General features: G+C 55.4%; 1 protein-coding gene across 4 annotated transcripts; it reads right to left on the minus strand.

The window, feature by feature from the left end:
* Positions 1 to 486: 486 nt before the first annotated feature.
* On the minus strand, positions 487 to 19586 carry ZDHHC1 (zDHHC palmitoyltransferase 1). 4 transcript variants are annotated; one of them, XM_084861114.1, is made up of 12 exons: positions 19283 to 19585; positions 12710 to 12756; positions 11184 to 11426; positions 6809 to 6984; positions 5256 to 5357; positions 4797 to 4921; positions 4551 to 4709; positions 4184 to 4296; positions 1523 to 1605; positions 1213 to 1285; positions 1060 to 1075; positions 488 to 950 (listed from the first exon to the last, which is right to left on the minus strand). In XM_084861114.1, the coding sequence occupies exons 3-12, from the start codon at positions 11424 to 11426 to the stop codon at positions 664 to 666; spliced, it is 1377 nt and encodes a 458-aa protein (XP_084717240.1). In that variant the 5' UTR covers positions 12710 to 12756; positions 19283 to 19585; the 3' UTR covers positions 488 to 663. The 4 variants fall into 4 exon arrangements, with proteins under 4 accessions (XP_084717238.1, XP_084717240.1, XP_084717237.1 ...); XM_084861111.1 differs by having other exon boundaries at positions 1213 to 1309; XM_084861112.1 differs by lacking the exon at positions 1060 to 1075 and having other exon boundaries at positions 487 to 950; positions 1206 to 1309; positions 19283 to 19586.
* Between the last annotated feature and the right edge of the window lie 1093 nt (positions 19587 to 20679).

Raw genomic sequence — 20679 nt, forward strand, 5'->3', positions numbered from 1 at the left:
CAGATCCAGCTTCCCACAGCCGCAAAGGGGAGGGAGACTAGAGGGCTGAGGATCGGGTGGAGTCTAGAGCTGGCTCAGGACCACGCTTCGCCAATTAACGTGTGGCATCCTCAGGTCCCAACTCTGGAGACTGGAGAAGGGGGGCAACAGGGGAATCAAGAGTGCCCAGCCCAGCATCCGGGCACACTGGCGGCCATCCGCCACCAGTACAAAGCTCCAGGACTCCCAGGGTCTGCTCCCGCTGCTGCCTCCGGAGCGTGAAGCCTTCTTTCCTGCAGGTCTCCACGCGAAAAACGGCCTCCTCCAAGCAGCCTTCTAGGATCCTTCCTAACCAGGAGCCTGAGCCTGGGGCCTCCGTTTTCCTTTACTTCCATAGGACAATCTGGGTTGCCACCCACTATAAAGCCCACCCCATCCTCTCCCGCCAGGGGCTGATGGGAACTGGTCCAACTCCAGGAGAGCCCTCGGCCCTTGCTAATAAGAAAGTAAACTGTAAGTCCGCAAAAGCATAGAAAAGTTTATTGGAGCATCATGGCCGCTGAGTCCTGGGGAAGGGAGGCCGATCCCGCCGGCCCTGGGGGCTCCTACAGTGCACGGGGTCTGCGAGGGTCCAGGTGTTGCATAGAGACGGGCCAGCCGCTCCTCCTCGGCCTCTGGGCCCGGCTAAGCCAGGCAGGCCTCTGGGCCGCCCCGCACCCTGGGCTCGCCACTGCTCGGGCTCACGAACACAGCAGGCACGCGCGCCTGCAGCCCCAGCCCTGGCTCTGGGCCCCGGGCTCCGGGAGCGGCCAGCGCGGCGCTGCCCAGGCGCGTCTGAGCCACGGGAATCTCGTCCATGGACTCCGCTGACGCCGAGTGGAAGGCGCCTGCAGGGCCAGTGACGAGCACCGGGCTAGCGCCCTGAGAATCCGACGACGACGAGCTGGAGCGGTGGCCCGGGACCGGGGGCCCTGCGGGGGTGGAGGGAACTGTGAGACCAGGGGCTGTTTCTGGCTCGGGCCCCTACCTTTCCTTCCCTCGGAGCTCCCGGTGCAGGATCCAGTCAGGAAGGGCCCTCACCCGGCTTCCTCTTTTTCTGCAGAGACAGAAGGCAGGCTGAGCGCCCCTTCCCCAGGGCCCTCATCGCCAAAAGAGGCAGAGGAGTGAGGAAGGGGAGAGGCTTCTTTCCCATCCCTTTCCACCGGGGCAGGGGCCAAGCACAGCACCCCCTACCTGGGGCCGGATCCTGGGGGGCAGAGCCAGAGTCTCTGGAGGAGAAGAGGGTAGTGGAGGCTCCGCTTGGCCGCTGGTGGCAGGGAACCGGGAGAGACTGGGGGGTGGGGGGGAGCAGTAGGGTAAGCTCTGGATGGGAATGATCCCTCAAATCCCAGCCAGTTGGAGTTCTCATATAAGCCTCCCTTCCCAGCAGACAATAGATGGGCATTGATCTGGCCTGGCCTTGGCCTACCCCTCTCTCCCACCTTAGACGGTCCTGCCATGCCAATGAGAGATGTCCAGCTGGAGAGGTCAGGATTGCACTCACTTGGCACTCACTGCAGCAGGCCTGAGCTGGCCAGGGGGCTCTGGGCGCACGTGGCTGAAGGTCCGCATGTAGAACTCCATTTCCTGGGGAAGGTGGAGGTCAGGAAGGCTGGACAGCCTGGTATAGACCCAGAGCCTTCTAGGTCCTGAGCCCAGCCAGCCCTGGACACAACATTCCTGCACCCCCAACCCCCAGGCCTCTGTAAGGGGTCTGAGTCCAGATGTCTGCTATTCTCCAGTTTGCCAGCCATCCTGGAAAAACCTCTCTGCAGGACAAGGCATAGAACACCCATTTCTGGACCTTACCCCAATCCCACAGACCTCCTCACTTCATCTAGTCAAACTCCACTTCCTTCAGGAAGTGTGTGTGTGTGTGTGTGTGTCCCGCCAGCCTCATGAGTCCAATGCATCCAGTCTAGAGCTGCTCTGGACAAGGTGGGTGGTGGGGAGGAGGTGCTTAGATCTGTCCTCTCCTGGTCACAGTTCCTCCCAAGACTCCAGGTCTCTGAATTGATCCCCCCACCCCTGCCCCACCCGAGATACTGGGTAGCCAGCTGTTCATAGGTTTTGTGCATGGCTCCAGTTCCGGCAGAGCTGAATCCTCAGGGTACCAACCACAATCTCAGCTGCTGGGGAACGCTCTGTTTCCCCACTCCTAATCAGAAAGGGAAGGCAATGGGTAGTGGGGAAAAACAACTCTGCAACCCCATCCGGGACCAGGCTTTTGAGTAAATTCTGTGTCTTGTTAGTAGCTGATCCTAACATCGACCCTGGAGTTGCAGACCCAACCCCTGAAAGCGAAGGGGCCCGAGTTCAGAATGTTGCAAGTGGCCTAGGCCTGCACCCCAGCACGTGGGACGCGCTCTAGCTACGCCCACGCCCAGAAGGACTGCAGGTAAGGAAACAAAAGCTAGGAACAAGCCAGCTCTGGAGGGCCTCGAGCCAACGATGTGGGGCGGGACAAGGACGAGGCCCCGCCCCACAGGGCGGGGGGGGGAGGGGAGCGCGGGAGAGGGCACCCGGACAGCTGTCGCGCGCTCCACAGCTGTTTCCATGGAGACCCAGGCGTCCTGACTAATGCAGAGACGACAGTGTAACAGCAAACGCGGTCTCTAAAACAAGCCTATGTTTGGGGGCAACGGCTCCAGAGTGGGGCCCCTCCCGCATTCCTGCTCTGGGTGGGGGTGGGGAGGCTGCAGATTTGGGCACTGGCAGATTTAGGGGACAGAGCCTAGCCGGCCACAGGCTGGCTGCACAAATGTAGAGATTGACACCTTAGCAAGCCATGCCCAACCTCTGCCCAGGCTGACCCTGTGGGAAGGAGTATAGGAGTGCCAGCCTAAGCAGATCTTCAACATTTGTACATTCCTGAACGGCATTGTGGAATCTCTCAGCCTCTGCTCTCTCTCTCTGCACACCCCTCCTCCCACTGGGGGCACCCTCAGGCCATTTGCAGATGATGTTACTAGTATATGTCCCTGCTGCTGCCACATCGGCCTCAAAGCCTAGGTAAGCAGAGACTACTGTGCAGGGGCCCAGAGCCCTGGAGCCTGGACATCCTGGGCCAGCCCCGCCTCACTGTTGTGCAGCTAGAGCCTCAGACTCCTCTGTGAAGTGGGGGTTGATGCCCACTCCTCAGAATGGCTGCCCCTGTGCTGGTATGGCACCAGTGCCCAACACCAGGCAGGCACACAACAGTGTGGCAGGAGGCTCTCCATTAACAGCCAGCACCCCCCAGACCTGGCAGCCTGGCCCACCCCTGGCAATGAGAACAGGAGAGGCAGGTCCCAAGCCCTCTCCCAGCCCGCCCACCAGCCTGTGTTTGTGTCCAGTTGCCATGAGGACTCGGGATCCAAGGCTCAGCCTTCCCTGCAAGGTCCTGCCTGGGCCCCTGCCTTCTAGTCCCTGGGGGCTCTTAGACCCCCCCTCCCCTCAGCTGCTGACCTCAGGAAGCCATGGGGCGTGGGAATGGGGATCGGCTGGTCAGCAGCTGGGCTGGCCAGGCCCTAGCTTGGGCTGGAAGGTTCCTGCTTCAGAGTGTAGAGACCTAAACTCTTCCCAGACGCAGCTTCTGTTTAACCTTCCTTGGCCTCAACATGCTCATCTGCAACATGGATGTGACAACATTACCTGCCTCATGGGGGTAATGCGTGAGGATTAAACAGGGCCCAGGGCCTGAGAGCTCAGGGTCATACGTGGAGGTAACGGGTGACCACCTCAGTCACTGTCCATCCCTCTCTCTTCCCCCACAGCTCCACGGGGAGCAGGACATCCTGTGTAGAAAGAACCCGGGCCCAGCCGTGGGCAGCTGGTAAGGGCCCAGAAGGACTCGGGGCTGGGATGGCAGGCCTCTGACCTGCCCATCTGCCCGCTTCTCAGCTCCCACGTTCCGGACCCTCCGGCACATGCTTGCAGTTTGGACCGGGGCACACGTGGGCTCGGGGGAATGCAGGGCTCCTTCGCACGGAGCCCACACGAGCAAGCAGCCATGTGCTCAGGTCAGGCTTGGCTTCCCCCCTGTTGCCCAGAACCCTACCCCAGCTGCTGTTCCAGACCTCCTTCCCTTTGCCCTTTCTTATCACTGGCTGCTATCTGCACTGCCCACCCCTTCCACACCCAGGCCCCACCCCTCAGCCCTCGGCCCTCTGGGCCACTTCGATACCTGGATGGGTCGCATCTTGGGGGGACATGAGTTGAGCTGCCTGTCAGCCCCCTTGGCCTCCTGTGGCGGACGATGCTGCACGATGTACTCATAGGTGGTGAGCTTGTGCCACACTGTGGGGGTGAGGGGAGGACTCAGTGCAATAGGAAGGGGCCCCTGGCGTTCAGAAGGTGAGGGAGGATACCCCATCCCAGGCTGACACCACTGTCCCCGTATTCACTAAACTAAACCATGGAGAGAAACCAGGCCACCACGTCCAGCCAGCAGGAAGGGGCACAGCTTCTGGGCTCTACAGCCCAACGGATCCCTCCTGCAGCCTAGGGATCCTATGTCCTGAAGGCGGGTGTAGGGGCGGAGGGGCGCGTACTGAGATAAATGTGGAAGCAGAGCAGGTGGCCGAGCAGGGCTGTGGAGAGCAGGCCCAGAAGGATGAGGAGGGCGGCCAGGGCCAGGATAGCAGGAGCCTGGGTTTCCACGGGGGCGGCAGGCAGGAAAACGAACCATACGTCTGTGTGATTCTTCAGGACTGCAAGGCACAGACTGGGCTGTGACCCGTGACCAGACAGGCCCAGGGCTGAGGGTGGGAGCAGGCAGGCCCGAAGCCCAGTCTGACCTTCAAAGTGGTAGTTGGTGCGCAGCCGCATGGGATTGACGAAGAACTCCACGAAGACGTAAGTGGCCACCAGCACGAGGAGCAGGACCCCCAGTAAGGCAGATGCCACACTGTGTAGAAAGAGCCTGGGCCCAGCCGCGGGCAGCTGTCAGCACCGGGTGCTCCAGCTGGTAAGGGCCCAGAGCTCAGAAGGACTTGGGGTTGGGATCGGGAGAAAGGCCTCTGATCCTACTTCTCATGAAGCCAAAGGTTAGGGCAAAGGCAAAGACAGATGACCCTTCAGGCCCACACTTTTCTTGGTCCATCAGAGGAAGGATCCCAAGCCTACCTCAGGAGCGCGCACACACACACACGCACACACACACCAGCGCCCAGCTCCAAACCCCCATCACCATCCCACCCCACTGCAATTCAGACCCGCTCTTCCCCCGCATCCCTGCAGCCAGGGGCCGCTCTCACCGGTAGTTCCTTTCTCCCACACAGTTGTTGAGCCACTTGCAGTGGTGGTCGAAGCCGCACACGCACTTGTTGCAGGCACTGCAGTGTTTGGAGCGAGCGCTCCTGCGGGAAGGGAGGGGGCACAGTGCGGTTAGGCCGCTGGCTGGTCCTCCCCTCCATGAGCTCTGGACCATGAGCTCAGCGCCAGGGAGCGTGCGCGCCCTCTGGCGGCACTGCGGGGTCGGGCACCCAGAAGAGGCCGCGTTTCTGAAGATCTGGGGTCCCAAGGCAGGAGGAAGGAAGGGGAGGGCCATATTACTTGGCTCCACTCGGGGAGTGGACACCGCGTGACGGTGGTGTGAAGCAGAAATGGGGCTTCCATTCCAAGCAAGGACTCCTGCATGGAACCGGGAGACAAAGCAGGGGAAGGGCCAGGAAGCAAAACAGGGCAAGGCTGTCAGGCCCTGCCCTGCTCTTCCAGCAGCTCCGTTTTCCGAGTGCCTGTTTCCGTGCCAATCTATGGGAATTCCAGAAAACATCAGCTTGTCTGGGCGCATCCGAAGGGAATCAAAAGAAGAGGAACAAGATGACATCTGGATGAACTCGGGACAGTTCACCACAGATGAGGTGAGGCCACTTAGGAATGTGAGTCTCCCAGCCCCAGGGAGGGACTGGGGAGGCCCAAAGGAGTGCAGAGAGTGGGGAGCACTCGCCAAGCTGGACAGAGCCCCAGAATGGGCAGCAACTGCCGGGCACCCATTGAGGGACAACACCGGCGGGTGCCTAGTGAAGAGGATGGTCTAACGCCCAAGTCCTCAGCACCTTCACACCATGGTCTCTCTTGGCCCTGGGCACAGACCCCCTTCCAACAGGCTGCCTGAGCCTCCAGGTTGGAAGTGTAGAGCTGGCCTTGGACCACACCCATGCCTAATCCTCCACCTGAGGCTGGAAGCTCTAGGAGGGTGCGGAGGGACCTAGGGAGGCTGTCTGGACCAGCCAAGGCATGGACTCCTCACATTCTGACTCATCTCCCCACCAGCAGTGTGACCTGGAGTAAGCCGCTTGGCCTCTCTGGGCCTCAGAGTCCTCATGGGCAAACAAGGGTAACAGTATCCGCTCGGGGACGAGGCCAATTGGTGGTGAATGTGGCTCTGCCGTCCAGCAGCCGCATAACTCCAGGCAAGCCTCTTAGCCTCTCCGAGCTCTGGGCTCTTCCCCACATGGAGAAAGATGCTGCCTTCCCTGCAGGGTGGTTGTTCCAAGCACTTGGCAACAGTGAGTCTTGAGCGTTAACTCCCCTCCCTGTCTCTATGTGGGAATGCTCGTGAGACTGGGGTGGGAGGTGGCTGGTAGAGTTAGTCATTGGAAATGTTGTGGGTTTGTGGTTGTGCCAAATGTTTCCTACATTTACTGTTGGAAACGCTATTCCTCATCTTCTGTTTCCAATTACCTTTTCCTCACCTTCTCTTTCACCCAATTCTCTGTCACTCCATGGAGGATGACTAGAAAGCCCTGGGCATGCCCCTCTCTGCCTTGAGCTCCCACGAGGACGCTCTCCGTCCACACGTACTCACACATCTACGTCGCACAGATTGCAGTGCAGGTCTTCAATGACATGTGCGTGCTGGCTGCGGTTGAAGATGGGCAAGGGCCCTGCATAGCTTTTGACCCTCACGTTGGCATCTGCTGGATCGATGGAGACAGCAATCAGGTGCACCACGAGGTGACCAGCAAAGATGGCGCCCATGCACTGGCCCAACAGGTTAAAGGCTCACTCCACACACTGCCAGCTGAGGCCCCAAAATGGTCCCCACCTCCATATAGCTCCCTCCCAGAGACTCAGCCTGTGCCACACCCTACCTCCAGGTCCCTAGAACTTCCTGTCCGAACTCTCCAGTGTTCCCAGGCCTGGATGAAAGAGGGGAGCAGTCACGTGGAAACACACGTCAGCACTGCCTATGCTGCCCATGCGCCCGGACACAAGGCCATGCAAACACAGAGCTGCGGCCTCCCTGTTCCAAGCCCGGTGCAGGCCCTGGACGGTCTGACCTCCGTTTCTGACCTGGTTTCAGATTCTAAATGGTGAAGTGAGACTGAATGAGACCACCCTCTTAGGCTAAAGCACCTAAAACATAAGTTCTAAACTTGTTTGTCTTGCTTTCACAGGAAGTCTTCTCTGAGGAGGAAAAAGCAATGCTCTCTCGGTAGCCGGGCCAGACAGAGAATCACTTGCAGATGGAACCCATCCCCACCACCTCCGGGACCTGAGTTCAGGTATTTGAAACTCTGGGGCTGAGGATCTAGGATATTCTGATGCTTTCAGGGCCTGACCAGAGACTGTATATCTAATTTCTGGAGCTGAAACACAGCTCTTCCAGAATGTATCTGCTCAGAGGTTGTACCAAATGCTGGAGATGAGGAGGCTGACAACTTGCTGCAAAGTCTAAATGTTTTAGATTTCCCTAATAGATTCCACACAGGCAGCCATCTACCCTCCATTCATCCATACTCGTGCTAGGCAGGCAGACATCATCCCTCCATCATTCAGCTTCCACCCATCAGCTGTCCAACCTTTTCCCCCTTCCTCCTCCTCCTCCTCCCAGCGCCCAAATTCCCCTACGTGTCTGCGTGAGCCAGGCTTCACCCCACTGTGCTGTGCCTTAATGGAAAGAGACAATCCTGTGACCAATGGAAACCCTCCACAGCCCTGGCTGTGGGTCAGGCCATTGCACTTGCCTGGGTTATTCCCTAGTCTCACGGCTCTGTTCCTCCTCTCTGGGTCCTCTGGACTCTGTCCTTCACTTGGTCTTAAAGTAGCTTTGAAGAGCTTCACCCTAAATCCTTGCTTAAACTCCTCCACTGGCTTTCAGGAGCCCTCAAACTAGAGTTTCTTCTTCACTCAGCACTGGGGCCCTTATGCTCTGGCTCCTCTCAAACATCTCTGATATTCCCAACCACTACTCCCCAGCTTTCCAGGCTCTCTTTAGACACACTGAATGTGGGCAAATGTTTAGTTTCCTGCCTGCTCCAACACTTCTCCCACCCCACACCCTGACTCATTCATTCATTCGTTTACTGAGGTCGTTAGGCACTGAGGAATATGGCAGGAGCGAGACAGACATGGTCCCCTAGCTCCAAGGAGACTGCGGTCTGGTAGGAAACAGAGATGTCCATCACATAAGGGGTTGACTGCAATGAAGAAAGTTCATGGGACAATGTGAGTAGTGTGACCTCAACTAGCCGGAAGGGATCCAGGAAGCTCCCCTGAGAAGGGACCCCTCAGTGAGGCTGGAAGAGGAATGGGTAACAGACTGGCAGGTGGTGTGAGGAGGAAAGGGAGCCTGGCTGGTTCCTGGGAGCAAGCAGAGCCCCAACCAGAGGGGCGGTTCCAGCTCAGCTCATGGCTGCCATGCGAGAGTGAGGGCCATGTCACCAAATTCTGGCTTTTCAAAAGGAACCGGAAATCTGGACCTTTTTAGGCGAGGTCTCTCATGTTTTAAATGTTGACAAGAATTTTATTTTTTTAAACCCATCTGCCAAAGGTCTGTCCATTTTGTGAACTAATTATCCCTCAATTAAAAAAAAAAAAAAGTCTACAGGCCAAACTGGTTCACGGGCTGTCAGTTCTTGACTCCCGACTTAGCTGGGTGTTGGGGTGGAGAGAGGAGCAAGAGGCTTCCAGGCAGAGACCAGTGTCACAACAGAGAACAGAGCAAATAATGTAAGAGGAGGCTGGGGGACGGGCAGAGGCTAGAACACAGAGAGCCCTGAGTAGCCAGAACCTCATTCCTTCAGGCGGGGCGAAGCCATTAGAGAGTATTTAGCTGGGGAACAACTTTATCGTGTTTGTTTTTGAAGGGCACATGGACTGGTCCGAGTGAGTGTGTGTGGGGAGACTGGTTTGGCCACAAAATGGTCCTCTAGTTAAGAGAGGCAGATGGCAGTAAGGGGAAAGAGGGTGATTCGAGGGCTATTTAAGAGGTAAAATCAACAGAACTTGATGACTGACTGGATACAGGTGATGAAGGGGCAGGGTCGAGAGCAAACGGACAGGCTGGTTAGGTCTGTGAAGAGGGGAGCTGTGAGCAGCAGGGGGCAGCAGGGCCTGTGGCGATGTTGGTCTGGATGGCCTATCTCCCACGTCCACAGTATGCTGGGAGCCCTTCCCATACTTGCCATGGGGTAACCTCCAGTCTACAAGGCTCCCTCCAGCTGGAGGCTGAGCTCCCAGGGCTGGGGCCCTGTCTTGCTGATCTTTGCAACCCTAGGTCCCAGGCTAGATCCAGGTGCCAGGTGGGCACCTGGTACACATTACTGCCCTCCCTCATTCCCAGGGTCCTGAGGAAGCCTGCAGAAGGGAGGCTTTGAAGGAAGGAAGAACAATCCAGATCTGTGAACCTCCACATTGCCCAAAGCAATTAATGCGGAGAGGACAAGAGCCTCAAACCATCTGCCGCTCAGAGTTGGAGTGCCCTGAGCAGCTCTGTTGGCCTCACTAGCCACCAACTATGTGACCTCAGGAAGTCACTTAATCTCACGGAGCCCCAATTTCTTAGTAAAGCGGGAGGAATGCCTTCAAATTATTATGAGGATCAAATAAGATAATCCACGTACAGGGACTGACACAAGGCCTGGCACATCTAATGCTCAATAAGTGGTAGTTACTCTTGTTTACTGTTTAGTGTTCTGACTGCACTCACTCCAGACCCCATGGCAGAAACCCAGGAAACCCTGAGTGAGGGGTGTGCCCATTCCAGGTCAGGAGAGGACTATTCCATGAAGCCTTCTAGTTAACAGCCCTAAGGCCTATTTCCCACTTACAGAGCTCATGGCTATGCCCAGGGGCCTAGTGAACCAGGAAGCCCCCCAGTGACACTGGTGGTGTCCGGGGATGGCAACCTTCTCCAGAGTCCTTCTCCACACATTTGCCATGTCACTCACCAGCCAGGGCTCTGTGATTTCCCACGAGAGCATGCTCCCCATTATGGCTCATGCATTCTGGTGCTCAGACACACATCCCTGTGTGCTCCTTGTCCCCACCCTGGGAAGCAGGCAGAGGAGGAGGCTGAGACCTGCAGCTGGCAGAAGCCCTTGTGTAGCCCTTAAAGGGACCAAGCTCCGCTGCTGACTCTATGTCCAAGGAGGCATAGAGTTCATCCCTCCTGCAGCTCGCCCTCCTGCAGCTCGCCCTAGCCCTCCTGCCTGAAAGGCCCAAGGAATCATCTCTGTGAAGCACACACACACACCAGGCAGGGCCCCCTCTGGATGGAGCACACAGCCGCTGCTGCACTCCAGTCTCAGCCTCTCAGCCGTGTCCTCTGCTCCTGGGGTTGTGGCCAGAGCTGCTGCAGCCGCACCACTAGGCCCATGCAAGTTTGTGTTTGTCATTGTTCTCAGGAACCTCAGGGCATCTTTGATCCCCGCTCTAGTCAATTCAACCGCATCCTAAAAGGGCATCATTTACAAAATCAGTGTGCTTCTAAATAGTCCTGGGACAGCATAACCATCTGTCCAAAACAAAGCCACATTTTAAATGTACCAAAAACCTTACTATGTAAAAGAATTCTACCATGGCTCTTCTTGAAAAGTGAACAATTCTTTCATAAGTGGAATAATTACCCTCTCGTTTATCCCTTGTTGAGCTCTGGGATAAATTAGCTTAAAGAGAGCTTTGGAGCGGTGCCCTGGCTGACGAGGCTCCCTCTGTGTGGGCCTTTATAGGCTCCGAGGTACTTCAGGTCTGTGAGCTCACCGCATGGGGCAGCGGGGCAGCGGGGCAGAGGGAGGCTGGAGGTCGGGCAGGCAGGCAGGCAGCTGGTTTCTCCCGGGGGAGACACGGGTCTACCTGTGCTCTCTGGGACTCTGGAGCCCAGCCTCAGGCCTCTGCCATGTCCTCCATCTACTGCCCCTACAATTCCATGCATCGGCCCCACATTTTCCCAAGGATACAGCATAGCCAGCAGGCACCCAGTGGTGAGGCAGGAGGGGCACAAGGACCCCAAAGCCAATCACAGCGAAGAAGAGGTACAGCAGCCAGGCCACAATCTGGAGCGGGTGAGGGGGCCAGCTCCACCCGTTCCGGCGGGACCGCTGGCCCTGCAGCTCCGGGGAGGGCCCGCTGGCCCGAGCGGGTGCTGTCCACACACTCTTCTCCGGCGCTGTCTTGTTGGAGGGCTTGTTGCAGATGTTCATCTCCGGAGGGAGAAAGAGTAAGAGAGCATTAGCCTGATGAGGTGCTGGCTGGACCCGGATCCCTGCATGCAGCCAGCTTCCAGCACTGGGGAAGGAGGCGGGGGCACAAAGCCACCTCCCAGCTACTCTGTGGGGCAACCGGCGCCCTGGCATGAGGAAGCCAGTGGGGGAGGGTGGTGTGGAGTGCTGGGCTCGAAGCCCCAGAGCCAGCATTGGCCCAGCCTTGGCCAGAACAAGGCAGGAGGGCCCAGGGTTTATTCAGGACACCGTGTGGCCGCCTGTTACTCAAAGTGCTCTGTCTCCACAGCCATCAGGGCTAAACCCAATAAGACATGTTCTCATCTGGGAACAATATCTGGCTGGGGCCAGGCCGATGAGAACACATGCTGATCCTGTTACGATTAGTCACCTCTGTCCTGTGGCCTAAAGGCAAGTGTCAGAGAGGGGCCCCTGACCGTTTGCGAAGGGAAACAGGAGCGGGGCTGTGCGGAAGGGGATCTAGCCTCTGGTCCTAGGCAAGCATGTACTCCCTTTAGGGTTGGGGGAGGGCCTTGAACATTCTCCCCTGTGCCTCAGAAGGGCTGCCGAAGGCTTCCTGGCTGGGGAGGAGCCAGCCCACGAGAGGACGGACGAGTCCTCCTTGTTCCCTCCAGCAGAGTAAATGACAATGTTTCTCTAAGCAAAATCTGGGCCTTGGTGCACTGAGAACAGACAAGTGGGCTGACCTGAGGGGGCTCAGGGAAGATGCTCAACCAGAGCCTGTCACTAGATGGCAGCACTCCCCTATCCTGCCCTCCTTAGGCCCAAGAGCTGGCCTAGGGGCCAAAGTTACCAGCCTGGCAGACAGGGTGGGCCTGTCATTGCAGAAGGAAGAGCCTCGCCCTCGCTTCTGGGCCGGAGGAGGAAAGAGAGTCTGGGCAGGCAGCACAGACTTGGGGAGACAGGCCAGCTCGGACCTCCTGGTGGGAAGGCAGGGAGTTGGAGGACAAACCCTGGCAGCTGCACTCTCAGGAGTCCATGCCCGTGGTCCTTCCTCACTTCTCAGCCCAGCAAAAGGTTCCCTGACCTCAGAGCCCACTGACGGCATCTCCTCAGCCAGGGGCCCCCAAGTCAGGGAGCTCATGCTCAGTCTTCACTGGGCAAGTCGCTGCCACTTGGCGCACTCTGCCACCCTCCCCGTCTCCATTGGCCCCTGTTACCCCAGCTTCCCCGGAGGACAGTAGATGTGTGTGACTCATTCGACTCCGCTCCCCACATCCCCTCCCCCAGCACCCAGAGCATACCTTGTACCTAGGAAGTACTCAGTAAATGTTTGCTGACTTGAGGACATCTGAAATAAAAGGAAATGTGGGCATGGTGAATGGTGTGGAACCTGGTCCACCCAAAGCCATCTGTCCCACTCTGCCCTGCCTTCAACCTGCACAGCCACCAGGCACCCACATCTCCCGTTTTGTCATCACCCACAGCGCACCTATACCTGCCCGCACCCTCACCTGCCCCGCCCCAGCTGCCCCTGCCCACTGGCTATTACCCTGCCCGCCGAACATTTACACTTAGTCACTCTGCCCTTCATCCCGCCCAAGGCTTAGAGCCTCCTGGAAGCTAAGCCTGGCATATCTGAAGACAACTCTGAGTAGCCTCATCTCAAAGCTAAATGACGTGACCCTAATTTTCTTCCAGGGACTCAAATGGAGTCCTTTGTCTTCAATAAGAAGCAGCAAAGGTTAAAAAAAAAAAAAAAAAAAAAAAAAAAAGAGTTCCAGCTTTGGAGGAAACAGATGTAGGTTCAAGTCCTGGCTCTGCACTTATTAGCTGATTGGCCTGAGTTCCTTCATCTGAAAACGGGTTAGGGTTGCCTACTGGCTGAGTATATAGATCAGTGACACTATAGATCATACATTACAGGCACCATAATTACCCTTAAATTAGCCCTCTGGATGGGTTATCTTCATCTTTCCAGACTGAGGCTATGACAGCCGATATTCTAGGAGGTTTATGTCCAAAGTGATGGGGTTGGCTGACGTTGCTTTCTTTCTTTTTTTTTCTTTCTTTTTTTTTAATATATTTTATTGATTTTATTCAGAGAGGAAGGGAGAGATAAAGAGTTAGAAACATGGATGAGAGAGAGTCATCGATCAGCTGCCTCTTGCACACCCCCTACTGGGGATATGCCCGCAACCAAGGTACATGCCCTAGACCGGAATCGAATCCGGGACCTTTCAGTCCCCAAGCCGACGCTCTATCCACTGAGCCAAACCGGTTTCGGCTGACGTTGCTTTCTTATGAACACAGTGTCATAAGCGCTGGGCCACTGGATCGCCATTGTAACCTCACCTTCCATCAGAAGTGACATCGCTTTACTTTGGATGTCCCGAGGTAGCAAATCTTTGTCCTTGATTTTTGGAAAGTCAGCGGTCACCATGTCAAGCCCTGTGAATACAGTTTAGCTGGTGGTTCTGCTCAGGGTAGGGGGAAATCCCTGTGGCTTGCAGATCGCTTCTCCAGTGACATCATCATCTGGGCAATGACTTTGAAGAGAACCCATAAATTGGGATCCCTAAATCCTGGCTTTCCATTTGCCTCATCACTATATATATATATATATATATATATATATATATATATATATATATATATATGAGAGAGAGAGAGAGAGAGAGAGAGAGAGAGAGAGAGAGAGAGAGATGAGATGTGAGAGAAACATCATCGATTGGCTGCCTCCTGCATGCCCCTACTGGGGACAGAGCATGCAAACGGAGTATGTGCCCTGACCGGGAATGAAACTGTGACCTCCTAATTCGTGGGCTGAAGCTCAACCTCTGAGCCACAGCAGCCAGGCTGCCTTATCACATCTTAACAGCCCTGCACCTGAGGGCCTTTCTAAAGAAAGCAGCAGAGGCGCATTGCTGAAGTGCCACACTGCCCGCACTGCCCGCACCGCCCGCAGCGGGCTGGAGTGGCTGCAGGCACCCCTAGCCCCGGTGCAGCCCAGATACCTGAGGGGGGTGGAGTCACCATTGGGGCCAGAAGCCTATACAAACAGCCTTTGGGGTGGCTCTGACTCCAAACCAGGTCCCCTCCGCCCAGAGAGGTACCACTGACGGTACCATGCATGAGGGGACAGAGCTGTGAGGCTGAAGTCCCTTGCAGCAGTGGCAGCATTCTAGAATAGATACCTGAGCTTGTCAGGAGACATGCTGTTGGCCCAAGGCATAAGCTCTTAACTGATTGTATTTTCCTTTGCAGAGTTGACCACAAATTCTTTTGGTCCAAAAGATTTTGATTGAAAAGGTTGGGAAGGCCTTGGCCTGTGTGTCTCAGCTGGTTGGAGCGTCATCCCATATACCAAAAGGTTACAGGTACAATTCCTGCTCAGGGCACATACATACCGTAGATTAAGGTTCATCCCCGGCCAGGGCATATACTGGAGGCAACCAATCAATGTTTCTCTCTCACATTGATGTTTCTCTTTCTTTCTCTCTCTCCCTCCCCCCCTCTAAAACAAACAAACAAACAAACATATCCTCAGTTTAAAAAAGACTGGGAGGTCAGAGAGAATCCAAGATAGGCCTCAGCATTGATGGGACCAGGCCCGGGGACTTCACTGGTCTCCCTTCCCTCTTAGCACTGCTCTAGGAGACCAGGTTGAGAGATCCATGGCTCTGCTCCTGGACAACATGGCCAGCTTGTGCGCTCACACCTTGGCCAGTCCGTGCTTAGGTCAAGGGCATGTACCTTGGTTGTGGGCACATCCCCAGTAGGAGGTGTGCAGGAGGCAGCTGATCGATGTTTCTCTCTCATCGATGTTTCTAACTCTCTATCCCTCTCCCTTCCTTTCTGTAAAAAATCAATAAAATATATTGAAAAAGAAGGAGGAGGAGGAGAAGGAGGAGGAGGAGGAGGAGGGAAAGGGTTGGGGGAAGAGGGACAGTGACACCACAGCAGCTCAGCTGCCCTGTACTTTGGGAGGAGATGGTCAAGAGGTGGAGGTCTGGCCCACAAGCTCCCTGCCCACCGGATGCTCCCCGCTGCATCTTTGGTGGGCTGAGCAATGTAGGCCCTGACAAAAGATCCTTCCCGTATCTTCTGCCACAGAACAAACCACAGAGTCACACTGGCAGAGACAGATGGAAGAGGCCACATGGAGTGTCAGACCAAAGGCAGCTGCCACCTTGGTAAGCTAAGGACCCACCTGGCTTCTAGGGCGACTAGAGGGGCTGTGCAGGCCCTTTCCTTGTCCCAACAAGGTGAAGCCCATTGCCAGGATGACAATATAATCTGTTCCTGCTAACATTTATCTGCTAAAAGCCTACAATAGTATTTTCCAAATAAGGTTAGGCTACCTCAATTTATTTAAATGAGGAAATCTTAACATTTCAAGTTCTTATTATGAGAACTGTAGAACATGAAACTAATGGTAGAATAGTTGCATGGCTGATCCACTTCCCTCTTGTCCACCTCTGCTCCTATGAAAAAATATTTAGGGATGTGATTCTGAGATTCATGATGCATGGCGTTGTCCAAAGAACCAAGGTGAAGAGGAAAGTGCCATTCCTGGATTCCTGCAAGATGGTTGAGATCTCAGGAAAGAATCAACTTAATTACTAAAAAGGGTTTGTGGAGAGAGGCCATGGACTGGGAGGGTCAGAGGAGAGGCAGATTGGAGCAAGGAATGAGGGCTAAGGCCATAGACAGCTGGGTTCTGGTTGCTGTACTGCTGCTCACAGATTGAGGATCCCAGGTAGGAGGTGCAAATTTCATAAAGCCACCTCTTTGGGTCTCCTTCATTCACCTTTCAAACAAATTAGCTGGAAGGTAATTTGGCAATGCTGCCAAGCTTTAGAACAGATATTCCCTTAGGCCCACATTCCATTTCTAGGTACTTATTTTATATATATATATATATATATATATATATATATATATATATATATGAAGTACACAAAGATACACACAGTCTTGTTTGTAATAACAAAGGACAAAAGCAATATGAACAAACTACTATGGCACATTCACACAATGGGATGCTATTCAATGTCAAAAACAAGGAGGGAGGAAATGACAGGTAAATGGAAAAGCAAGGTGTGTGACGGCTGTAGAACATGCCACCATGTGAGCAAAAACCAAGACAGGTGGACAGACATCTGTGCTCCGATATGGATAGGTCGTCTCAGGAAGAAAATACAAGAAAGCAAACACAGGGGCAGCCTTTGGGGAGGGGGATCTCGTGGCTGTAGTGAGACAGATTGGCTTTGACTGTGTATTTCTTGGTACTGTAGGAACTGTGTTCTTATTTTTGTTTTTACTGTGTGCTCGTACTGTTTTTAGAAAAACACACACACACCTGTTGAATAATAAATAATTGAGCAGTGTCACCTTTTGCCCTTCTGGCCCCACGAGGCTGGCACGTGGGCCAAACGTGCTCACGTGATCCATGCCAGACAAATAAGGAACTCCGGCCTGCCAGCCGTGCAACAAGAGTGCTCCGTGTTAGTCCAGAGCTTTCTCGGTCTCAGAGCAGTTCTGACTTGCTCAGCTGCAGAGCTGTGAGGAAGAGCCACAGAGAGAGCTCCCTGTTGGGGTCCTGTCCGCGCCAGAATCAGGCCACCAGACAGTGGGACAGAGGCGTTGCTGGGCAGGACCTTGTTCCCGTCCTTGGCCTCGGGCAGCTCAGCTGCTCATGCCCTCCTGAACCCAAAGTGAAGGAACACACCACAGGAAGGTCATCTTTTATTTTGACTAGAGGATTCATGGTTGCCGTGTGAGTGATTTTCTATGGATTTTTATAAATAAGTTATCTGCCCCCCCCCCCCCCCGCCCCAGGATCTGCTTTTAGAAGAGTTTTCTACAAGACTTAACAGATGCCCAATTTGACCACTTAGAGGAGGACCTGGTGCACACTGGATTACAGTGTAAAAAGCCTTTAAAAAAGAACCTGTAGGGGCAAGTTCTTTGTTTATTAAAATTCCTCACAGATACCAAGAAGTCTCCGGCCTTAAAATCCTGGAAAGTGACTAAGAGATGCACATCACTGCACAATTCCCAGAAAACAAACTGGAACCCCAGGCCGTTCCCAGGGACTCTCAATCACCGGCCTGGTGAGGCCGGGCTCCCACATAAACAACAGGCGGAGGTCTGAGGCGAGGGCAAGAGAAGCTTGACCCCGGCCATTCCTGAGTGGATGTGGTCTGCAAACAGTCTGTGTCATTCTCCTCCCGAAGCGACCAACCGCTGCAAGCTGGGATTCAAGTGCAGCCAAGGAACTGGGACGAGGAGGTGGGAGGAGTGACACGAAGCAGAGACGAGGCCAGTGAGCGGAGGCAAGGGCTGTTGATTTTAACCAGGAAATCAATTCACATGATTGTAGGAGTAAAGCCTCCAGGAACACCCACCGAGAAACGGTCATTAAGAACAAAGTTGTGACAGAACAAAGTAAGAAAAGAAAAAAAAAACAAAAACTGGCTAATTAAGCACCAATGTTGCTTTTATTCCATCTCATGAAGATTATGTTTATAAACCCGTCTCCCACAGTGAACCACCACAGCTATGGGGCCACCCCCTCACCCACTTCTAAACCCAGCTCTCCCTCAACAAGGGAAGTTAAGCCACTTCTTATCATCGCTGCTGCCATCGCCCTAGCCCAGGCCTCCATCATCCCTCCCCTACAGTGTTTATTTTTTTAATTGTTTTTAAAACCAGGTTTTCATCTTTTTTAAATATATATATTTTATTGATTTTACACAGGAAGGAATTGAGAAGGATAGAGAGTTAGAAGCGTCGATGAGAGAGAAACATCGACCAGCTGCGTCTTGCACACCCCCTACTGGGGATGTGCCCGCAACTAAGGTAAGTGCCCTTGACTGGAATCGAACCCAGGACCTTTCAGTCCGCAGGCAGATGCTCTATCCATTGAGCCAAACCGGTTTCGGCCTCTACAGTGTTTTAATGAGAATCGCCACCGTTAGCAGTTAGAGGGCCCTTCCTCTGGGCCAGGTGCTGCTTTACGTGCTTCATTGGCCTCGTAGATAGCGGTCCCTCCCTCCCGCCCTCTCTCCCTTGGAAACAACAGCAGAACAACATCCTGGGTTTGTTCCCAGGTGAGGGCACTGAGAGGCTCAGAGCATCCGGGAGGCACCATGTAACCGGCAGGACCAGGATGACCCTCGGCGGCCTTCCTGGTGTGCCTGTCACCACCACCCCGCCCACAGCAACCGCGGAGCGCGGCGAGCTTTTCAAAAACTGGAAACTACGTCAAAGACTCTGCCACGGTTTCCTCCTCCGGCTAGAACCCAGCCGAAACTCCCACCACATGTCTCAAGGCTCCCTCTCACCCTTGCTGTTCCTTCATTGCACTTGGCCGACTCCAGCCAGGCCTTTGCATGTGCTTTTTCCCTCTTTCCAAAAGAACACCCCTCCCCCTGTTCACAAGGCTGGCTCCTTTCCAACCTCAGATCTAAGCTCCAGAGTCTCCTTCGTCTACAGACCCTGCCTGGCCGCCTCCCTCCAGGTCCCTCCAGGTCCCCTCCAGGTCCCTCCAGGTCCCTCCAGGTCCCTCGGGAGCGCCATCCCCACCTGAAACCACTTCCGCCCCCGCCCGTCACGCCCCGTGGAGATTGGCTGTTCGGGGCCCTCGGGGAGGGGGGCGGCCCCTGGCACACAGTAGGCTCTCATTGCTGATCAGTGAGCCTGATCGATACAAACTGGGAGGCAGCCCCGCACTCTGACGCGTCCCCGGAGCCCAGGCCGCGGGGCTCCGGGCCGAGGCGCGCGCGGAACCGGCTGGCTGCGGGGCGGCAGCCGCGACCCGGCGGCCGAGGCCAGGCTTCGAGGTGAGAACCGCGGCGGTAGCTCCTCACCTGCGCGTCCCGGCGGCCCCGCCAAGGTCACTCGGCAGCTCAGCCCTCGCCCGGCCGGCCGTCCACCCTCCCCGGGGCGGCCGCGCCTCAGACCCTCGCGGTCGGGATGGCCCCTGGGACCCGGCGGCGGCGGCGGCGCACCCCCGAGCGGGGCCCCATCTCGGGCTGCGCGGCGGCGATTAGGCCGGCAGTCCTCGGGCTCGGGCTCGGGCTCCAGCGGGCTGGCTGTGCAGCCGGGCCGGGCCGAGGCGGGCTGGGCCTCGTCCGGCGCTGGCCCCGTTCCCCTGGCAACGGCGCGGGCTACGGCGCCCCACAGCGGCCAAACCGCGCTGCTGCGTCACTTCGCGCGGGCACCCGGGAAGCTGTGGCTCGTGGAGGACCCCCAGGCGCCCCCGGCCGGCCCATTCTCCCCCACCCCCCATTTCTTCACCGCCTTTCCCCTAGAAAACTCGTTCCCCGCCATCCCAACCCACAACTTGTTTCTCGAAATCCTAACTCGTTTCAAAAGCGCCTCCTTCCAGTTTCCCCCGAGACCACCGTTCTCGGGGAGATTCCTGCACATTTGAATGAGAGCATGTGCAGGGCACGGGACCTACGATGGGGAGCACCCATGAGGTCCCTGCGCTCCATGGAGATTACAGGCGAAGTAAGGTGACCAGATGTCCCGCTTTTTAACAATTTGTCCCGTGGCGTTTTTAAAAAAAAAAAAAAAAAGAAAAGTCCAAAATATTTAAAAGAATCTTTCCAAAAATTGGGACTTTTTTTAAAAAACGCCCAGGGATGCGGGACAAATTGTTAAAAATCGGGACGTCTGGTCACCTTAGGCTAAGGGGAAGACAGAGCTAGACAAATAAATATGCAGGTGCTCCATAATATAAAGTGTGAAATATAAGAGCTTAAAATATGTTGTGCAAAGTATCTTTTTCTTTTATTTCCTGTAAAGCAAGCATTCATCCTTCTGGGAGCCCTCATCTTCCAGCCTGGAGGGAAACTTAATCTTGGTCTGCACTGAGCTCCTCTTACCCAGGTTATTCCATGGACCAGGACCTCCTAGAGCAGCAGTCTGAAAAGCGTCCTGTGGCCCTGAGTCCTCTGTAGCACTGACGCCCTAGGCACTGTCCTAGCCACAAGGACTCTGAGGTTTAGGCGCTGCTCCCCTGGGGCTGACACAGGACAGGCACCTGCGCCCTCTGTGCCAGGGCCTGCAGGCTCTCCTCTCCTTCTCCGCCCGGGGAACCTCCCTGTGGATCTGTTTCCCTGAAAGCTCACTCCCTGTCCTTGGGGATACTCAGAATGGACTCGCCCATGAACTCGGGCTTGCTTCCGTTCTTTTTTTAAAAAGAGGGGAAAGGAGAGGGAAAGAGAAACATCAATGTGAGAGTGAAACATCTATCGGC

Source organism: Pipistrellus hanaki (genome assembly GCF_964339955.1).
Source record: "Pipistrellus hanaki genome assembly, chromosome: 15".
Classification (NCBI taxonomy): domain Eukaryota; kingdom Metazoa; phylum Chordata; class Mammalia; order Chiroptera; family Vespertilionidae; genus Pipistrellus; species Pipistrellus hanaki.